Source organism: Triturus cristatus, chromosome 1_1, assembly GCF_964204655.1.
Source record: "Triturus cristatus chromosome 1_1, aTriCri1.1, whole genome shotgun sequence".
Taxonomy (NCBI): Eukaryota; Metazoa; Chordata; class Amphibia; order Caudata; family Salamandridae; genus Triturus; species Triturus cristatus.
The window spans coordinates 86,346,537-86,367,584 of NC_140579.1; the positions used below are offsets into that span (position 1 = coordinate 86,346,537).

The following is a 21,048-nucleotide window of genomic DNA, read 5'->3' on the forward strand; positions in this document are numbered from 1 at the left end:
AAAACAAAAATGGATGGTAGAGAGAGAGTGTAAAATGATGAGGTACAGATAAAATGTGTCCAGTAAAGGGGTAGTGGGGAAGAGAGAACGTTGAAAGATAGAAAGACAAAAATGTAGTAGAGCGAAAAGAGACCTACGTGAAATTGAGAAAGAAACGTGAGGTTTAGATAAGATGGAGGGTGTGATATAAAAAAGAGGAAGAGACGGTGAGGTAGAGAGATCTATAAAGAAAGGTTGAGAGAGACAGTTGGGAAGGAAAGGGTGAGTTGAAATGGATAAGGTGGACCAGACAAAGATATGCAGTAGGGTGTGTGAGTGTGAGGCAGAAGGAGCTGATGATAGAGAAAAAGGAGTAGAGGTACAGAAATAGTGGTAACCAGAAAGGAGTAAGATTTAGAGAGGTGACGGAAAGGGAACAGATGTAGAATGACATAAAGGGGAGATGGAAAGGTGCGTGCGTACAGTGCAACACGCAGGCAATGTGTGGAATATTTGCAGAAATTCTAACATTCTCTATGTTACTTCCTGCTTCAAGTAGGTGATTTGTTTGATGCAAAGCCTGGTCTGGCTGCGGACAAGATTCCTTGTGCTAAACCATCCAAGTTACACCCAATTAATGCTCCCTTGATGCATAGTGGTGCAATGCGCTATTTGTGCTGAGAAAAGTGCACATTCCTGGCGCATGATAGTTTTTGCGATGGAATGTAAATACCCTTGCAAGAGTTTGCGCTGCTTTGCCTGACTTTGCCCCGAAGCAGACCCTTCATAAATGTGGTCCTAAGTTTCTGTAAAACATGCTAGACTGTCAAATTAGACAAATAAGTGTTTTTTTAATTACCAACATTTTTATGAGAGGTATTTAGACTACCACAATTGCTTTACCAGGGGGTCACTTGCAAGGTGGGGGCCATGGGCAATTGCCCACTCCTTAAAACGTCTCTGTTTCCAATCTACAGTGAAAAGGATGCTGTGGAGGGGTCAAAGGAGGGACAATGGTCTCAAGTCTGTCGTGACCTCAGCGTTCAAGGGATGCATGACGTAATTTTTGCTAACCCTGTGTTTTTGCTGAATAACGTCCATAAGAGTTGTGCAGCCATATGGAGCAGTATTTTTGTCCTCGTGTGACCATCCAGGAGAAACTGAGCGAGACGAGGAGCTTCTCAGGGGGCGGGGCAGTTGGCATCTCCGGTGTTTGCATCTGTGGTACTGGAGTTCAGTCCTGGAGAGAGGAAAAAAGGAGGGGGAGAGAGGGTACCAGAAAAGTGGTTTAGGTATCAGACCACAGTGGAGTAGTTTACAGACTGGAGCATCTACCCATGTTTGTCAAATGCCCATCCTACAAGCCCTGACTGTATTTTGAAACCTGTTGTTGGTTCAGGTTTAAGACCCATAGTAAGTCAGACCTTTTGGAGAATGTAGTGTTTCTCAAATGCATTTGAAGTTTAGAATGTAAACATTAATTTGTATTTTGTGTCTGTGGGCTCTCCTAGCCAGACTGTCTGAGCTGGAGTTGCTGCACACTTAAAGAACCAGATTCCAGGATTAATGGACTTGGACATAAGCAGGTCTTCGTGGGAATTGCCCACTCAGTACAACGCACCATGAAAGTGGTCCAAAATTATCAAACGGAACTTAAGAACTGAAGAAGTCCAAACAGTCAAGAGTCCAAACACCAGTCCGGTTCTTCACGAGAAAGCACCTTAGTCGTGTTCTGCAATACACAGCTACCATAATAGATTCCTTAGCACTTCAAAAATGTGTAAATTAGCTTTTTCAAATGGAATAGATTCTTTAGTCTCTATGTATGTAGCTGAGTGCCCCCAGCCTCTCAAAGCCCCTTCATAATTCAACTTGAAAGCAGTCGCCCGAACCTCACAATATTATCCAATTGACTCCAACGGAACATATGATCCAAAACCCAAAGTTATCAAATGAATCATCAGTGCCCCATGATAAGGGTGTCTCCTCTTTGCTGCAACAACACAGACCTGCTCCATTCCAGTTATGATAGAGGTCCAGTCTACTGTTTTCAAGTTGAATTTGAAAGGAGAGCTAAGAAGTTGGATACAAATCAGCCCTGAAGAAGTGATTAGCTTCCATAAAAGGAATGGCCACGCCAATATTAAACATCAATATTACATCATCCAGGATGTATTATAGTTGCCTCTCTTGCACAGGATACGATACATGTATGTGAGTTGCTGGCGAAGTATTAATGCAACAAAAAAAACCCCACAAAAAATAGCAGGCATCATACGAGCCGGTGTTGATATACCAGTCAGAGATACGCTGTAAGATTTTTTTATTTTTTTATTTCTTTTTATTGTTAACAAAAAAGCATAGATTTCCTGATATTACAATCAAATTATCATAGTCAGTGATGCGGTATATACAGTTCAGCATTCATATAAAATCCTTCATGGCTCGAGTTAGCTAGTATGCTAGGGGTATGATTCTTCTGGGGATAACTGTGATGGTAACTCAGGTGGCACACATACATTTCCTCTATATTCGTTCCATTTCCCCCATATTTGGATCCATTTTCTAGAGCATCCCCTTGATACGTACACTGTTTTCTCTGTAAACATGCACCAAACCATATCGCCTTCCCACTCCCTCAATGTCGAGGCCGTCAGCACTCCCCACTTTCTTGCAATGTTCCTCTTGGCGACCATCAAACCTAGTGTCACCCATGTTTACTCTTTGCTACCCAAGTCCGTTGGTTCCCATATATTTAATAAACGCCGCTTGGCATCCGTTGTTATGGTCTCTCCAATGTTTCCCCCCCCATACATGAGGTGACATCGCTCCGGTATCTACTAATATAAGGGCACTCCCATATAATATGAAAGAATGTGCCCTCTCGGCCCCATAATAGTCTACAGCTAGCCTCATCTCTATACCCCATCTTGACCAATGTTGGCCCTGTAACATAGATTCTGTGCAGTATTTTCAGCTGTACCAATTTTAGTTTAGAGAATATTGCCCCCTCCCTTGGGGATGTTAGCGCTTCCAGCCACTCCTCCTCCTCTTCTAATTCTGCTAAGTCACCTTCCTATTTTGCACGGAGTTGTGGAAGAGGGTCAGGTGAGTGATTTACCAGTTTTAAATATGTCGGGGAAATTGCCTTCTTGGGCATATATCTGCCCAGGAGCCTATCCTCGAGAGGAGAGGCCTCAGGAGGGGTTTCTCCTTTTGGAATCACCGCTTGTAGAGCATGCCGCACCTGCAGATATCATAACCCGTCCGTATCAGCTAATTTGTAATTCTGCTGGAGGGCTGTGAAGGGCACCACCCCTCCCTTTAACCAGAGGTCGCCCACCCAAGAGATTCCTATTATATCCCATTTATCAAATCCCTTAGTTCTCCAGAGAGCCCAGTTGTTCGGTATCCCATAGTGGGGTGGTTTGTGTTATAGTCTTTGCCATCCCATGCTCTTTTTGACTGAATGCCACACCTGTACAGTGTGTTTTGTGGGACCCGTGGGGTGACATTTCGTGGGCTTTGAATACAATGCCCGTGTGTGATTGCTACCAGGGAATAGCCATCTGCTTATGACATAACCCGGATCATTCTGGGGTCAATATATGCAGTGATTGATGGCCGCTAGTTGTGCCGCCCAGTAGTACTTTTTAATGTTTGGTAATCCAATTCCCATGTCATACCAGCCTTTCACAAGTTTTGGGAATTAAATTTGTGGCGGACCATTTCACCAAACTAATGTTCTCTGTGCAGTTTCCACCATTCTAAAGTACGATGTGGGGACAAGAGCAGGTGAGTTCTGAAGAATGTACAAAAAATGAGGCAGCGACATCATTTTAAAGAGCGTGGCTCTGCTCAAAAGCGACAGTGGAAGAGACTTCCAGTGTTCCACATCACAGCTCAGCTGCTGCAGCGGTGGTAACAAGTTAGATGCATAAAACAATTTGGGATCCTTAGTAATAAAGATTCCAAGATATTTAAACCCCCCATAGCTATCGTAATCTGATACTCTTTTGGCAGGATTGGTGGTCTTTCCTTTAATACAAAAATGAGTAATTAAGAAATAGAAAAAACAAACAAATACATCCCTTTTGATAAGTTGAACCGTGAGTTTTGGTTTTTTGAAACTAATGATTGTATGATGGCTCCAACCCCTCCACTCAAAACTTAAATGTATCAAATGAAGTTGATTAACTGAAAATTATCTGCAGGTGAGAATAGATGACCTGAGGTACAAAAAGAATAGAGCATTGATGGTCCAAGAGGCAAATGTTCATTGTTTTGCTTAACCGATTCCAGCCTCTTTGGTCCTTTCTTGGAACTGCCTGTGAGTGTAGGCACCACGCATACGAGGGATCTATGTGGAAAAAAAAGAAATTTCCAGAGGCTATCACCCTACTTACAATGGATCTCTGAAAAAACGCACATTTTGAGCCGCTTAACTATCTGATTCCTTAACATAAACTTTCCAAACATCATCTTACCCATACTTCCCCACCACTTCCAAAACACACGTCCTTAAGTTACCGGGAGGAAGAATTTGAGGAGCTTTTAAAAAGACCGTCCAGTATATAGGGAATACATCAACTAACCCACGACAACAGTCCGAATTAGGAAAAATAACCAGATTGAAGAAAAAACAAATCCGTACAGCTCTACATGGAGAAGTATTACTGGAACATCTAAGAGCAGGCACCATCCCTGTTGGCCTCCAGGACAAGAACATTTCGGTCATCTTTGTTGACCAACCAGTGTACCTGGGTGACTTCAGTCACATATGAACGAAGTCTCCAGAGACTGGATGTTCCTATCTATCAAAACAGCTGAACGCATGAGCCAAAAAGAATTGGAACAATTAGAGAGCTTGAAGAAGCCTTTTTGAGGGGATTGAAAACGCGAAGGCCACATTAACAAAGTTGGAAAAAGAAAACGCTACCCTCAAAAATAACACAGAGGATTACAAAAGAGATAAACTACAAAAACACATAGCAAATTTCAGTGAGATAAGAACCTACGCCTACCTGAAAAAAGAGTACTACAATCAACCGGCCAACACGAGGATATTATGAACCTTCGGGGGAAGAAGCAAAAGACAATTCACAACCTTCTCTGATTCTTCTTCATACTCGGATAGCTCAAACGACGCTGAACCTACAACAAGCACAAGGGGCAATCTACAAGTACATTTCTATCAGGGACCACAACCTCTTTTAGAAAGAGGCAATGGCCGCCCGGAGTACGAAACAGACCTTAACAGTGGTTCAACCACAATCCCAACCAGTACCAGGGAGAGATAACCACACGGAGGAACACCTACAGGTGGTAAGTACTGCACAAAGTCCGATTTACAACTTAACCAAGCACAAGCTCACGACTGAAGAAATTCAAGTCTTAACCAAAGGACTCTCCTTCATTCCGGCAAGTCTGCCAGACATGTGCCAAATGAAGTTGGAAATGATCCAGCTCTTTCGAAAAATGCGTCTCAAGTCCTTCTTCGCTGAAAGACCGTACAATCCGGAGAGAAGCTATTCAGGACTTAAAGACCGATCATCGTTCTTCTCTCCAACAGGTAGCATCCCAATAGAGCTACTCAGTTTTGAAAAAAAATGTGATGAGACCTTGACCTCCTAGACAACAAACAAAGGTAGACGAAATGGAATATGACTAGGAATGAAAAAGCGGCACTCAAACTCGAGAACAACGAGGACATCTGTCGGGAATGCGTACTGTACAGGGAGTTTCAGTGCTTGGGTAATTTATCAACATCCTAGAAGTTTCCATTTAAATCACATTGCAGTTAATAAATGTGTGAATAAGATCACATTGCAGTCAATACATGTGTAAATAGATGTACTATCAATCAGGAGTGAATGCATGCCTTTTGTATGACAAACTATGTTTTTATGTTCTTCGGTTTTATTCTTAAAGCATTGCTGTCACAATCCTAGTGGTGCTGCCAATGCTTGTTTTATTCTATTGGCAGCTGGGACTTCGTGTAATGAGAAATGCTGAAGCACGCAAGACTGTGGAGCATGACAGGTGCTAGACACGTGGAAATAGAACGTGGCTAGGCACGTTATGACACGCCGACAACGTCCTGTCAGTAGCTATAAATAGACGTTCCCTTCAGCACACGATGCTTGGCTTTTGTTTTCATCTCATCTGAAAGTGCATTTAAGCCTTTTTCCTCCTGCTGCCTGAGATCGGACTTTCCTGTTGCTGAGCCTTTTCAAGGACTCCAGACCTGTCAAGGTCAAGAATTCCAGCTGGTTTCTCTGAGGATACATTCAGGACTTCAAAGCTAAGTGAACATTTCTATTTTTTGTGAGTGACCTCCAAAACTAAAGTGAACACTTTTCTTTTAATCAGGATATCTGCTCAGTGCATTTGATTATTTGAACTACCACTTTTTGTGTTATTGAATGGATTGCTTTACTATTGTTTAGTTTCCCTGAAAAAATCTTCTTTCAGTGTTATTACTGCAGTACTTTTATGAGGACATCAACATTAATATTTCAGACTTCTGTTGACATTCAATTTTGATTATTTTGTTGGAACAATTGGAGCAGCAGAATTAACAATTATCTTCATGCGCCGAAGATAATGATCACAGTGGTCATTTGATATCTCCATGTTTTCCCACTATTCAGGTGAGAGAGTGTAGGAGTGAGGGCATATCATTACTTCAAAAGGAACTGTTATTTGCTTCATACATAATATATTTTGAGTCTTTTGATTTCAATTTTTATATTTAAAGCAATACCACAAGATGAGAGAACGAGTAACCAGTGTCTTACGCCTGTATTTGTAGAGGTAATTGAAGGGTGTGGAAGGACATATATAAACCTATGTATGCCGTATTATTATTGTTTGATTATAATCAATCCCTGTTTATTTCTAAGGTACTAGGCGCTACTCTCGCAGTCCCAGAGGTTCCATACTGCCTGGCCAGGTGACAGCAGAAGAGTAGCTGTGTCATTTTCTTTTCTCTCTCTCTCTTCCAAATCCCCTTCCCTCTTGGGAAACCTGCCAGGGCTACTATCTATTTCGGTAGCCCTGAGAGGTGTTCTAAGAGGATTGGGAAATAGACATCGCCCCTGGAGGTGGTCCTGGATTTCAGGTGAGTGGCTGGACTCACATCTAACATAAAGCCAAGCCACAACATTCACGTCTGCCGGGGTGATGGATTGCCCGACTGAGAAGACCCCCTCCATACAGGAGTTGTCTAGAACCTTTATGGCTCTACAACAGGAAGTAACAGACATAAAACAGGAAAATCATACCTTGGAATACGAACTACAATGATACAAACCACGAGGTAATTCCTGGGATGATACCTCCGTCAAACCCAAACCAGTTATTCAACCTCCTCGCTTTCACTTTTCCCCAGCTATCGCAGACATTTCTGGGGTTCAACAAGTGAATGTCACAGTTAATACACCTACGCCCGTTCCTTTAGCCCCTCCCGAATGCTTCTTTGGAGATCATGTAAACTACAATATTTTTATGAATCAATGCCAGTTACATTTTCTCTATCGCCCGTCTGCCTTCCCCAATGATACTGCATAGGTAGCATTCATTTTCTAATATCTTGGTTGCACAGCGGCTACGTGGTCAATTCCATTCGTGGAACGAAATGACATGATACTGCATGATTTTGATAGATTCAAAAAAACAATGCGCAAGTTATTCACTAAACACCAGTTCGTACAAGCAAGCGACAGCGAACTGTTGATTTTACGTCAGCGTAACAAGGACTTGCTATCCTATATTACATCCTTTCAGAGATTTATAGGCGAAACAGAATGGCCCGACGTAAAAAGAACGTCATTGTTCTATCGCAGTCTTCGGGATGAGCTAAAAGATGTGCTTGCCCAGATTGTGGATCCTCCCACTGATTGTGCAGAATTCAGTGATTTGGTGGTCACCGTCTTGGTGAACGAAGAGGTGAAAAAATGTGTGGAGAATTAACATGAGTAGTCCTAGTAAAACATGGAAAGAAAGAGGTTCCTGGTTCTAACTCTGCTTCTGATTCTACAGAACCTATGCATATCGGTAGCATCAGGGGACCTCTGTCCAAGGATGAAAAAGACCGAAGACGTTGCTTAATTCTTTACCTTTGTTGTGGTAGGTCCGGGCATTTCGCTCGAGAGTGTTCTTTCAAAAGATCACCTAAAAGGGTAATAGGTCTCACTGAAACGTTATCTTCTGTTTAGGACAATGACCAGTCGGGAAACCCGCTTGCCTGGTAAGGACCGAGGCCTCCTTATCGAGCATGTTCAACAATATGGCCTCTTGTCATTATTTGGCTAATACTACCACACCCACACCACGACATCAAACCTTGATTGTGACATTGCTTTTTGCCACCCAGATAAGGAAAGTTATTCCTATACTATTAAACTCAGGGGCTACAGGGAATTTCGTAGCCATGGGACTAGCAAAGACTCTTAATATACCTATTGTCCAAAAGGCTATTCCTGAACTACTACGGGCTGTTGACGGGTCTGAAATGTCTTGCGGCTTAATTTTTCATCACACAGAACCATTGACTATGATTTGTGCTGATGGACATTCCAAATGGATCCAGTTTGACCTTTTTGACACCCCTGTCTTCGGAGCCATATTGGGAATTCCATGGCTTCAATTACATAATCCCAAGATTGACTGGACTAAACACACGGTCACATTAGTTTCCCCACATTGCTGGCATGCTTGCTATACAAAAAGACAACAACCCACCACCCCGTTACATTGTGCTTCGACGCTTGGAGCTATGGAATCAGAGACTAAGAAGTCTGAATCAATCACTCTACCAACATTATATGACGATTTCCATGATGTTTTCTCGGAAAAACAGGCTACCCAATTACCACCCCATCTGTCTTACGACTGCCGCATCGATTTACTCCCTGGAGCAACTTTGCCATGTAGTCAGGTGGATGCCCTATCTGAACCAGGAACTTGTTATTTACGAGAATACCTGGATGATTTATTAATGAAAGGCTTTATAAGACATTCCACATCTCCTGTTAGTTCGCCGCTCTTCTTTGTGCCAAAGAAGAATCATGAACTTTGCTTCTGTATAGATTACCGTGCAGCGAACCAGGTCACAATCAAAACAAGTATCCCCCACCCCTAATTTTGGTGTTATTGGACTAGGTGCGCAATTCAACCATTTTTACGAAATTAGATCTTCGTTGTGCATATCACCTTATACGAGTACAAAATGGGGATGAATGGAAGACGGCCTTTTGGACCAAGTTTGGTCTCTTTGAATATACAGTGATGCCCTTCAAATTGTGCAATGCTCCTGCAGCATTCCAATTCTTCATCAACGAAGAGTTGCAGGACTTCTTGGACGTCTTTGTAATTGTTTACATAGATGACATCCTCATTTATTCATCTTCAACCGAGGAACACGCAGGGCATGTTCGGGCCTTCTTACAGCGCATGCGAGAACATAATCTATTCGTCAAATTAGACAAATGCATTTTCCATGCCACCAGTATTGAATTCCTGGGGTATGTGATCTCACCCAATGGTATTGCTATGGATCAAACTAAAGTGCAAGCTATACTGAGATGGGAAACTCCAGGATCCTTCAAAGACATCCAGCGATTCCTGGGTTTTGCTAATTTTTATCTGCGTTTCATTCCCAATTTTCCACTACTGTTTCGCCAATTACCCATCTGTTAAAAAAAGGGGTGAAGATATCTCAAGCCAGGAGATGTCATGGAGCTGTTACCTAGTTACTGGAAGTATGACATGGGGAGGTTCTAAAGGGACAGTTGAGGAGAGCCATTGGAGATAAAGGAAGATGCTCTCTGCTGGGATGCTGTTTTATTAATAAACCTACAAGAAAACTTCAAAGAAACCTGTGAAGGCTCTTCTTTTCATGGCGACGAGCTGCACAAGGAGCAGAAATCAGCATCTCATCCTTGGATTCACAAAAGAAGATTAAGGCAAGATCAAAACAGATTGAAACTACTTAATGAAGTAAATACTACTTTCAATAAATAATATAAATAAGACTATTCTCTTAAAAGAATAATTTTAAAGAGCAAGTTTATGAATAACTATCCACGCCTATATTTATAAGTGCATGGTTTTGAACATTGATCACTTTGGGACGCACTGCTTAAAAGAAACCAGATGATCATCATTCAATATTTTTCCTTGTAATGCATCTGACTGTTAAGCAGTTCCAAGTGAAAATATCCGTGTATGCCATAAGTGTAAACTGCATATTTAAAAGGATCAATGTTCCGCGCTGCTTGAAATGAACCACATGAATGTCATTCGCCTTTGTTCACCAGCTGGCATAAATATCTGCTCGTAGACATTAATTAGTTAGTGTTTAATTCCAAGCATTTCCAAGAAGCGCTCGAAAAAAAAACGATCAATTTCTAAGTAAACATCAACACGTTGTCGTGAAGTGCATACTTGAAAGGATCCACGTTCAAAATAAATATCAGCGCGTAGATGTCAATTGTTTAGACTATTTAATTTCAAGCATTTCCTGTGAAGCGCTCAACCAAAACCGAGTAAATACTAGCACGTATGCAGAGAAAGCTTCAACAATCCAAAGTGTTTACTTTCAAGCATTTCTGGCTGCATCACGCTGCCTTCATGCTCGAATGCTCGAATTAAATGAACAATGCCGCCTTGTCTGCCCTTCACGCTCGAGTGCTCCAACTAAGTGATTAATGCCGTCCCTTCACAGTTAACTGCGCAAGCTAAATAAACAATGCCGCATTTCGCCTGAAAGCTAAATATAGAACAAATCCACATTCAAATTGACAGAATAAAAGCCAAAATAACACGTGTTTAAATATATAAGAATAATTTCTTCAACAAAGGACCATACCTCAATGTACTTCACCAATTGCCTTCTCTATGGTCCAAATGAAGTAGAGTGGCAGTGCAAGCAACACTGAAAAAGGACTTTTGATACAACAGATACAGTAACAGACAACAGAAAACAGACAAATCCATAGGGATTTTTAGGAAATTATTTACACTGACAATAATTTGTCTTATAGTTTTTTTATTTTTTTTTATTTCTAACTTTTCCTTCTTTACAGGTACCATGTCTGATCTAGCCATGTCATCCCCTCCACCTTTCTTATCATCACCAGGAGAGCCATCTATACCTTGGCTACAATGGAAAAAATTGTTTATAACTTATCTTTTAGCCATTGGTGGAGACAAATATGGGCCAGTCAGACGCCAAGCTATTCTTTTACATTATTTAGGTGTCGAAGGTAAGAGAGTGTATGAAGAAATACCTGAAATCTCTTTAGGAATGGGGGATGGTCAACCTAGCAATATATATGCTATGTCGCTGCAAATGTTAGAATCACATTTCACACCAAAAATTAATGTTTGCTTGAACGACATACATTTTTTACAAGAAATCAAAAAGAAGGTGAAGATATCAAATCTTATGTAGCTACGTTAAGGGTATTGGCCATAACATGCAAGTTAGAACAACTAAATGATTCTTTAATAAGAGATCAAATTGTACGATGCACCAATAATAGAAAAATAAGAGAAAAATTACTAATGAAGGAGTATACCTTAGATGAAGCAATACAAATTGCTAAAGGTATGGAGCATACTGTCATATAGATAAAAGAAATGGAAGGACCTGTTAGCAATTTTAAACAAGAAAAAGTTGAACTTATTGAAAGAAAAGAGAGAAGGATGGAAGTAAAGGTCAATAGTGCTATCAAAAAACCTCCACCTCTGCTTGAAAAAAGCAATTTCCAGTCAAGAGAAATTAAATGTTTTAGGTGTGGCGCTCCCGGACATATAGCTACAAGTCTTAATTGTATGGCAAGAGGAACGCTATGTAGAAATTGTGGGAAGAGAGGCCATTTTGCAAAAATGTGTCGCACAAAAGGGTTTGGAAATAACAAGATCCAAGAAGTTGAAGATATTTGTGAATATGTTGATGATATTTTACTAATGGTTGATGGAGAACAAAAGGTACTAGAAATAAAAGAAAACCATGAGGGACAGGTGTCTAATGTAAAAATGGAGAGTACAGATAAGCTGGAAAAGCCACATTGCAATGTTTTGATTGATGAAAAAGAAATAAGAGTGCTGGCTGATTCGGGAAGCTTATATACCCTGATATCGAAAAAGTCTTTTGAAAGTAATTGGCCCAAGGGGAGTGGTCCTGTCATGCAAAACCCTGATATACGCGCAGTAGGTTATGCAGGGAAAAGGATTGGAATTCTAAATATGGCTTGGATGGCTTTGAAATTTAAGGGTGAGGCAGTTAGGGGCAGAATATATATCACAGATTATGGATCAGATCTTCTAGGATGGCGTCATCAGAAGGATCTAAATATCATCATCGATCCCAGGAACCAGTTATGGTACTAGAAAAATGTAAGGTCCAAAATGTAAATGATGATGTTAACTTTTTTGGGAAATATCCTAATGTTTTTAATTCTAGATTAGGACTATTGAGGGGTTTTGCACACAAAATTATTTTGAAAGAGAATGCCAAATCTGTTGTCCATAAGGTGAGAAATGTCCCAAACCTCATGTTAGAACCTTTGCGTCAAGAAATAGATAATTTGTTGAAGCAAGGGATCATAGAACCAATTGAGGCTTCTGATTGGTTGGCTCCGATTGTGATTGCCCCTAAAGATGGAAAAAAACTTCGTCTTTGCATAGATTTACGAGATCTTAACAAAAACATTTGGGTAGACAGGGAACCCTTGCCTAATATATCGGAAATGTTGTCAACAATGAGTGAGGGCAGGATTTTTAGTGTCCTCAATATGTCTGCCGCTTACCATCAGATTAATTTGCATGAGTCATCTAGGCATTTAACTTCCTTTGCTACACCGTTTGGTGCGTACAGGTACAAGAGGATGCCCTTTGGTTTGGCGTCAGCTTCAGCCGTCTTTCAAAGGGCAATGAAGAACATTTTTGGAGATATGAAGAAGATTTGATGTTTCCAAGATGATATTTTGATTGCAGGGAATGATTTGTTAGATCATGATAAGTTGTTCGACGAAGTGATGAAAAGGTTAGAAAAACATAATCTGACGATCAAACGAGAAAAATGTCAATTGAGAAAGGAAAAGGTTGAATATCTGGGGCATGAAGTGAGTTCAGAGGGAATACGACCTAAGAAAAGTATTGTTAATGCTATTACAATGGCTCCTGAACCAACTAATAAAGATGAGCTTAGATCCTTTTTAGGATTAGCGGAGTATTGTTCAAAGTATGTAAATAGTTTCACTGAGATTGTTGAACCATTAAGAGAAATTATGAAGAAGAATGTTCTTTTTGAATGGTCAAAAAGTTGTAAAGAAAGTTTTGATCTTATAAAAAGGAAGATATCTGAAGCGCCTACTTTAGGACATTTTGATGTGAGTGCTAAAACCTTTTTACCTACAGATGCGAGTGGAGTTGGTGTTAGAGCAGTGTTATCTCAAATTATCGGTGGGGAGGAGCGGATCATTGGTTTTGCATCAAGAAGATTACAAGGCGCTGAAAGATCATATTCAGTAATTGAAAGAGAAGCCTTGGCGTGTTGTTGGGTGATGTGCCATTTCAAGTTTTACCTGTGGGGTCTCCCTTTCAAAATACGGACTGATCATAAACCATTGTTGTATATCTTCAAGGGTGGAAGAGGATTAGAAGGGAGTATAACCCCAAGAATTTCTAGATGGCTATTGTCTGTCTTAGAATTTAATTATGAGATCGAATATGTTAAAGGAGAAAAGAATGTAGTTGCTGATTACTTATCAAGAATGCCTCTTGATGTAAAGTTTGATGAGATTTGTGTGAACACAAATACTGATTTTATTAGTAAAATTGATGTTGTTGCTTTATCACCTGAAGAATGGAGCAAAGCCATGGAAAATGATCCTGTATTAAGGTAGAAGGTAAAATTATTAGTGGTTGGAATTTTGAAGATTGCAAAGATTTGGAACTTGTGGAATTTTTCAAGATTAGAGAAGAGTTAAGCCTAAGTAATGGGAATGTTATGAGAAGATGGCAAGTTGTACCCCCTAAAGATGTGAGGAAACATATTCTTAACATAATTCATTCAGGTCATCCTGGGCAAGGAATGTCAAAACGAAGGTTGAGAATCTTTTTGGTGGCCTGGAGTAGATTCAGAAGTTGAAGCTTTGGTAAAAAATTGTCAAATTTGTTTAAACAGTGATAAATCTAAAGTGGTACGTCAACCCCCATTGGAGTGTACAAAATTTCCATCAAGACCATGGGAGAAATTAGCTATGGACTTTATAGGACCAGTGAATAAGTTGGGGCTAAGAGATAGGTTCATTCTAGTTTTGGTAGATTACTACTCTAAATGGTTCACGATAGTGTTGCAGGGATTCTGCTTATACACAGAACTATGCGTAGAACCCCAGGACCTCAGTGAGTTGTGGTGTACCAGAAACTCACCTCAGAACCCAGAACCCAGTATCCGGCTAGCATAAGTGTCCCATTCGTTATCCGAGATTTAGCTCGGAGGTCCTAATGAAAAGACAACCCAGAACACGCGACTCAGTACATACTCAGGAATGGTGGGAATCGGAAATACCTGTTCGTATATTATTCTCACATCAGTCCACAACAAGAATCAACAGAGACACGGTGAAAATAAAAAGAGTTTATTTTTATAGGCCACGTGTCCTAATATGCAGTACTTTGGCTAATACAAGCAGACAAATGATTAAAATCAAAACCATCAACATAGTTACAATTCCATAGAATATAAAAGGGGTGATCATGTTATAATGACAGTGGATACTACCACTTTCCCTTTACTAAGAAGCTAATATTATTATTAGTCTAACAGAAGGTCTCTTAGGCTTGAATAGGGGACCCCATACCTCAAAGATCAGCTTAGTGAAATCACATCACAGGAGCATCAGGAGTCCTCTCACAGGAAGGCTCGTCTTCGGTCTGAATAATAAACATGATGTCCGTGATATTAAAAGCACCAACTTTCAGGTATGTGCAGCTGCTCGTGTGTTATGACTAAATAGTGGGTCGATCAACCTAGAGTGGAAAACATGCATTGTCTAACAACTCAGACTGTTTGTCACATCGTGTGCAGACCAAGGTCGCTTCGCAGAGCTCGGGATGGTAACAACAGATTGCTCTCGTGTGAGGCAAAACTCGAGTCAGCAGTTCGTTTAAGCAATAACATGTGAACGCAGTGTCGTGTGCCAAAGCAGCAAGATGGCTTTCTAACTTCTGACGTGGTTATGCTAACTTAACAATGTATGTACGTATTAAGGGAGTCCTTACTACATGCCCCCTTGATCGAAGCACTACTTAGTATGCAAGAAAAGAGAGAACGCAGAGTGCAAGCGCGTCAGAGCAGAACAAGGCGTATCCAATTTAAAAAGGAACTGGTCAGTTCAGGCAAAGTTCGAACAGAAAAAAACAAAAAAAAAAATAAAGAGAGAAAAAACAAAAAACCTCAAACGTGCCGTGGGGGGTGAAAAAAGGAAAAAACGCCTCACCGGGCTGAAGTGCAGACGTACAGGGACAGTTCAAGACACGTGAGGAAAACACAGTGGACGAAAGTTCACTCAATCCATGAAAGTATATGCAGCATACGTGGCCACAGCCTCCAGCAGAAAATCATTGGCACGGCCACTGAAGGTTTCAGCCATCCAGTTAAGTAAAGAAAAGGAACATACGTGTTCTTCTATCAGCGGAGCCTCTAGCACCATCAGAGGGCAACCAGCGTGTACTTCCAAATAACTCATATTCAAGAAGTCATATGCCGCTCTCACGATGTCCCAATTACCCAGGATACCATGCGCCGCACCACAGGCCATAATCCGAACACCAGAACAGGCAGACTCGTGAGACACTAAGGGCTTCATCAGTCGATCAAAATCCGGGTCCGGAGGCACCATGTTGGTTAAGCACAAATCCATAGGCCATTCAAAGGGACAATCTAGGCAGTGGAAGACAGGTTGCACACAGGTGAAGTAGGAATACCGGAAGGATAATCCATATGCCAGGCTCAAAGTCGCCAACGGCAGGACACCATAGTAATCAAGCATCCTGTCACGAAGAAGCTGCAGACGGGACAGGCTGACGTGTGGCACAGAAAGAGCAGCCATTCCGCAAGATGAAAAGTAAAAGTAGCACACCTGCCACTAGAGCCAGAATTAACGGGACACCTCCAAAGACGCTGGAGAAAATAGAATGAAAAAATGCCGGAATCACACCAAAAATAGTTTGGAAAGAGGTCACGAGGCCCGAGCCCACAAGCTTAAAAAAATGAGCCAGGCCAGTCGTGGACGAGGCATTGAAAATTGTTTGGATCAAAGCTCCAAAATGCAGGGGGAGGTCAGTGTTCAAAAGCGCCTGTACCTCGGTGCGCGTATTTGGTACGTGAAGGACAAATGTTTCCCGGGAGGAAGTCAATGGCACCTCCTTTTGGGACAATAGCGCTCTTATTCTGCTCATCTTGTCGAACTCTGCTTTCAAGGTTGGAATTGAAGGCCAGATAGAAGCATCCAGCCTCCCATGCGGGGGTGGAAACAGGACGTTATTGCAGCAGACAACCCTCTGTGTTACAGTTACTATATACGGGATCCCTACTAACATCCCGCAGCAAGCTTCATTGTTTAAAATTAAATAACTACCGTTTGCAAGCAGCGTGAAAGATGGCGTAATCACCAGTACCGGGATACCTTTGAGGACGCAGGCCAAATTCGGCGCGTGCACATTACAAGCACCGTGCAATTGAATGTGCCTACACACAACAGAATGATCAGGTGACGTTGTACATTCTTCACCCTTCAGATAAACCTCAGTACCGTCCCTTGTACATCTATACGTAAAGGGGAGGGACCAGACTTCATGTATGAAAGCGGTACCCAGCTGTTCATATCTACCCAGAGCATAGTGTTTCATACAAGAGGTAAACTTAAAAAGCGCAAACGGTAGACTTATCAATCCGTGTAAGAGCCACACAGCGGAATCGACTTCCGCAACAGAAAAAGGTAACGGCTCCAATTTCTCAATATGGAGCAAGGAATATGTAGCATCCTTCATGGACATAAACTGCTGTTTGTCAGTAAGGTTAAAGGGAAGAAATAACGATGTTGTATTCAGATAGTCCCAAGGGACCTTCCCTGCCTTCAATGTTTGTAATGTCCATGCAAACTGCATAACAGAACGCAACTGGATTTGACCATGAGACAACACAGACATATCATCCTGCACAATATCCACAATTGAAGATACAATATTATCTAATGTATAAATGCGAGAAGAAAGAGTGTTAATGCTGTTATCAATAACCGCTAATACTTTTTCCATATTAGCCTGATCAATAGCTCTCAATCTTGAAGCTGCCTCAATTTGCGACAGTTTCCATACTTCGTTGTAAATAGCATACGCCCATCTCTTGGATCTGCCACCCACAGGACCTTTAACAAAATCATTCAAATCTATTTTGTCATGTAACTTTGATAAATGAACTTTGACAGATGCCAAGGTGGAATGTCGCAGCCAGGACTGACATAATTTCCCCACAGAGTATGTAGTTACTGTATGTGACGACTCAAACCGGGGGTCCACGCGATCTGGAGTATACCCCGGTTTCAGTCCTAGAAAACGACGTTGACAGGTATCAGAACTGCTTTGCCAAATTAACCATCCCTCACTATTAAATTTCGAAATATTGAAAGACGAATTGGAAACCAATAACTGCAAAGCAGGAAGGGACAGATCTGTGTGATTATACCAATTTGGGTAAGCACCCAGATCCGGCACAGAAGGTGAATTTAGTTTTTTAGAAGTGGCCAATCCGAAACAGGTGGTTTGGAAGATGGTTGCATTTAAAAACAACATATGATTTGGTACTAGACAGGCACGGTGTAAAGCTTCAGTTCCCCGAACCTGCCACGGTTTGGAACCCCAAACCGACTTAAGATCAATAGTAGCCTTCCATAGATCATAACCTTTGATTGACAACTCATCCATAAAGGACTTAGAATATAGCAATTTGGTGTGTGTCAGTCTAACCTTGGAGGCAGACTCAGGCTTAACTTTAAAATAGAAGGATGCCGGGGCCGAAACACTGAAATCAGTAAAATAAGTAAACTTATCAACTAATGTGTGTGAACTGCCAAACGAGGGGGTGGGACAATGTTCCCACTGGGTAAAATTTACAAAATTTCTAAACGAATTCGATTTATGCAGGAAGTGATTGCCATAATGTTGAAAACAATACTGTTCCGCATAATTAGCCGCATTTTCATACAAATCCTCAGCATCAAAGGCGGCATAATATTTCAAATCTGAAAACAGTGCTTCAATGGCGTGTACATCCCAATCATCAGAACGTATGTTCTGTTTAACTACATCACCCATAGAAACACGAAATACATTAGGCACATTAATGACCTCTGTAGGCCCATGAATGTGAAATTTAACTGCATCCCATGCGATTCCACCCATGACGGGCCAGGCGGTAATATTCACAAAAGTCTGGTCCCTTTTCATGATGTGGGATGAGGAGTGGGGGGCCAAAGTTCCATTGATAAGTCTAATTGTCGATCTCTCTTTGAGATAATGGCCATCCACCAAACGGAAGAAAACTACAACAAATCCAATGGACATAAACAAAAAAATACCAAAAAGCATCAACCAGATGTATGTCCAAGGAGCTACCAAAAAATGTTTCTTAAACCAGCTCACAAAAACAGCAATGTTTGATGGGGGAGTTGAGGGCAAAGAGTTAGTGTCAAAGGAAAAACGGGACTGGCCAAGTGCTGTAGATTGTAAAACAGGCGAAGGTCCATGTGTAGGATAAGCATACTCCGTCTCATCGGACAAACCACCAGCCGGTGGTATCAGCAAGGGATCAGTAACTGAATGCATCTCGATTGCAACATCAGACAAGGTGGTAGAAGCAGGAACCATCATTGAATTTCTTTGCATTGTCTGGCATGAAACTGCCGGAGTCATACTAAGAAGTATCGGCCACTCGCTGAAGTTTGACATTGTCAATAGAGATGTACCTGTTTTCTTTGCGACCAGGAAGTGGAGGTAAAATGACTGTTCTTGTACCCTGCACTCCAAGCACTGGAACTGGTGCACGATAAGAGGGGCCGAACTCCTTCTTGTTCTCCACCTTCTCACGGACCAGATCACCAACTCGGGGTAGCCAGCCGACTACCGGAATCTGAACCTCAGCTTCAGACGTGGAGGGCAAATGTTCTTTCAAAAGAGAGTCTCTGGCTTCTTGTAGAGTCTGCAAAACAGCACAGTGATCATCTACGTCAAAGGGTGCGGTCGACGCCGCCATGTCTAGACCATCAAGGTCTGGAACAAACATTCCGATTCCGAAGAGCATCATGTACGGGGTCCGCCCACCCAGAGACCTTCTAGGGAGATTATTTAGTGCACGTTGGACGTTATACAAATGGGCTAGCCAGTTCCGGCCCGTGCCTAAAACACGTGCTGTCAATGATTGCTTTAAGTCACGGTTCATTCGCTCCACCACACTATTACCCTCAGGTCGGTAGGGAGACGAAAATTTGACAAGGACCCCCAAATTTTTCATAGCCTCCTTGTAAGCCTTAGAGGCGAACGCAGGGCCCTGATCAGAATGGAAGGTACCACACGCAAAAGTTCCCACAAAGACACGCAAATCCCTGATGACAGTCCGCGAGTCAGCACTCCTTTGTGGCCATACCCATAGAAAACGTGTGCACGAATCCACTGCAACCAAGATGTACTTGTACGCAGTATCAGAAGAAAAAGGACCGCAGTGATCTAAATAAACACAACCAAATGGCTTATTAGAGATGTACAGCTGCGTCTGTGGTGGGCGCGCAACAGTAGAAGGTTTAATCTGTTGGCAAATGTCACAATCAAGAACATAAGCGCGCGCTTGTTTATATAAACCAAACCACCAGTAACGTTGTTGTAACAGAGATATTGTAGCTGACACACCGGTGTGGGCTGACGCCAACCCCTCGTGCGCAGCCAAGATCAGTGCTGGTCTGCAGTCCGCGTTGGGAATTATTCTATCACCAACGTCGTTAATCCTCACTAACGGGACGTTATCAGGACTTAAATGATAAATATACCGAGAGGGAAAACCCTTCGGGTAATCCCCTCCCTTCTCTGTAGCAGCAATAGCTGCCAAGATGTCATCATCAATCTTACTTTTGGATCTTGTAACTGCTGCCACTAAGTATGTAGCCACTGCTGTTTTCGCTGCCTAGTCAGCTAAGCTGTTGCCGACAGCATGGACACCAAGCCGCTGGTGACCAAGAGTGTGAATAACACTTACGAGAGGGAGACGTTCTTTAAAGTCCGCCACTCGAACCCAAAGCGTTTTATGCTTAATTGTGCTACCTTTAGTGTCGCGGTAATCATTCTGAGACCAGAAGTGTAAATTGTCATTGTAGGACTGGACACAGTAGAAGGAGTCACTCACTATAAGAGTAGTGACTCGGGGATCAGCAAACTCCAGTGCAAGCACCAGAGCCCGGAGCTCCGCCAATTGCGCGGTACAATCACCCAATGACTGCGTATGCACTGCATCAGATTGGAATTCACCATTCACGAATGTACCTACGACAATTGCGCAAGCCGCAGAATAAGCGTGCTTCGATCCAATTGCGGGTTGCGCAGACCCGTCAGTGTATATGACACAATGGTATTCTTCGAGCGGGCGCAAAGACAGAGGTGCCGGATGAACGAATTCATACTGCAAGTACTCTTGAGTCTGTAATGAGGCATCAAAGATGTAAGTGACGTCTGGCGACGTCAGTGTTGTGGCCCATTGTATCCACCGTGGATGCAAAGCCTTAGAATTTGGTACACTTGCTTTAGTCACTGCCTCTAAAGCAGGATATGGTGTTACAACCAGAATCTGTTTCCCATGCGACAGTGCGCGTTCCTTGAGGATCGCCATCTGCACAGCAGTCAGAACTTTTTCGACCGTGGAAAAACGTAATTCAGCAGAGGTGTACAAGTGGGATTTGTACGCAATGGGGACTGTGTCGCCCTCATTAAACGTCAAATACGTGAACCCCA

At 42.0% G+C, this 21,048-nt stretch overlaps 1 protein-coding gene across 1 annotated transcript in view; it reads right to left on the reverse strand.

The window, feature by feature from the left end:
- Nucleotides 1–990: 990 nt before the first annotated feature.
- The window catches only part of LOC146869545 (uncharacterized), a 144,681-nt gene continuing 124,623 nt past the window's right edge, over nucleotides 991–21,048 (reverse strand). The window contains exon 12 of the mRNA XM_085654201.1: nucleotides 991–1,219. Coding sequence (XP_085510327.1) covers nucleotides 1,161–1,219 — 59 coding nt within the window. The 3' untranslated portion in view covers nucleotides 991–1,160. The remainder of the gene's footprint in view (nucleotides 1,220–21,048) is intronic.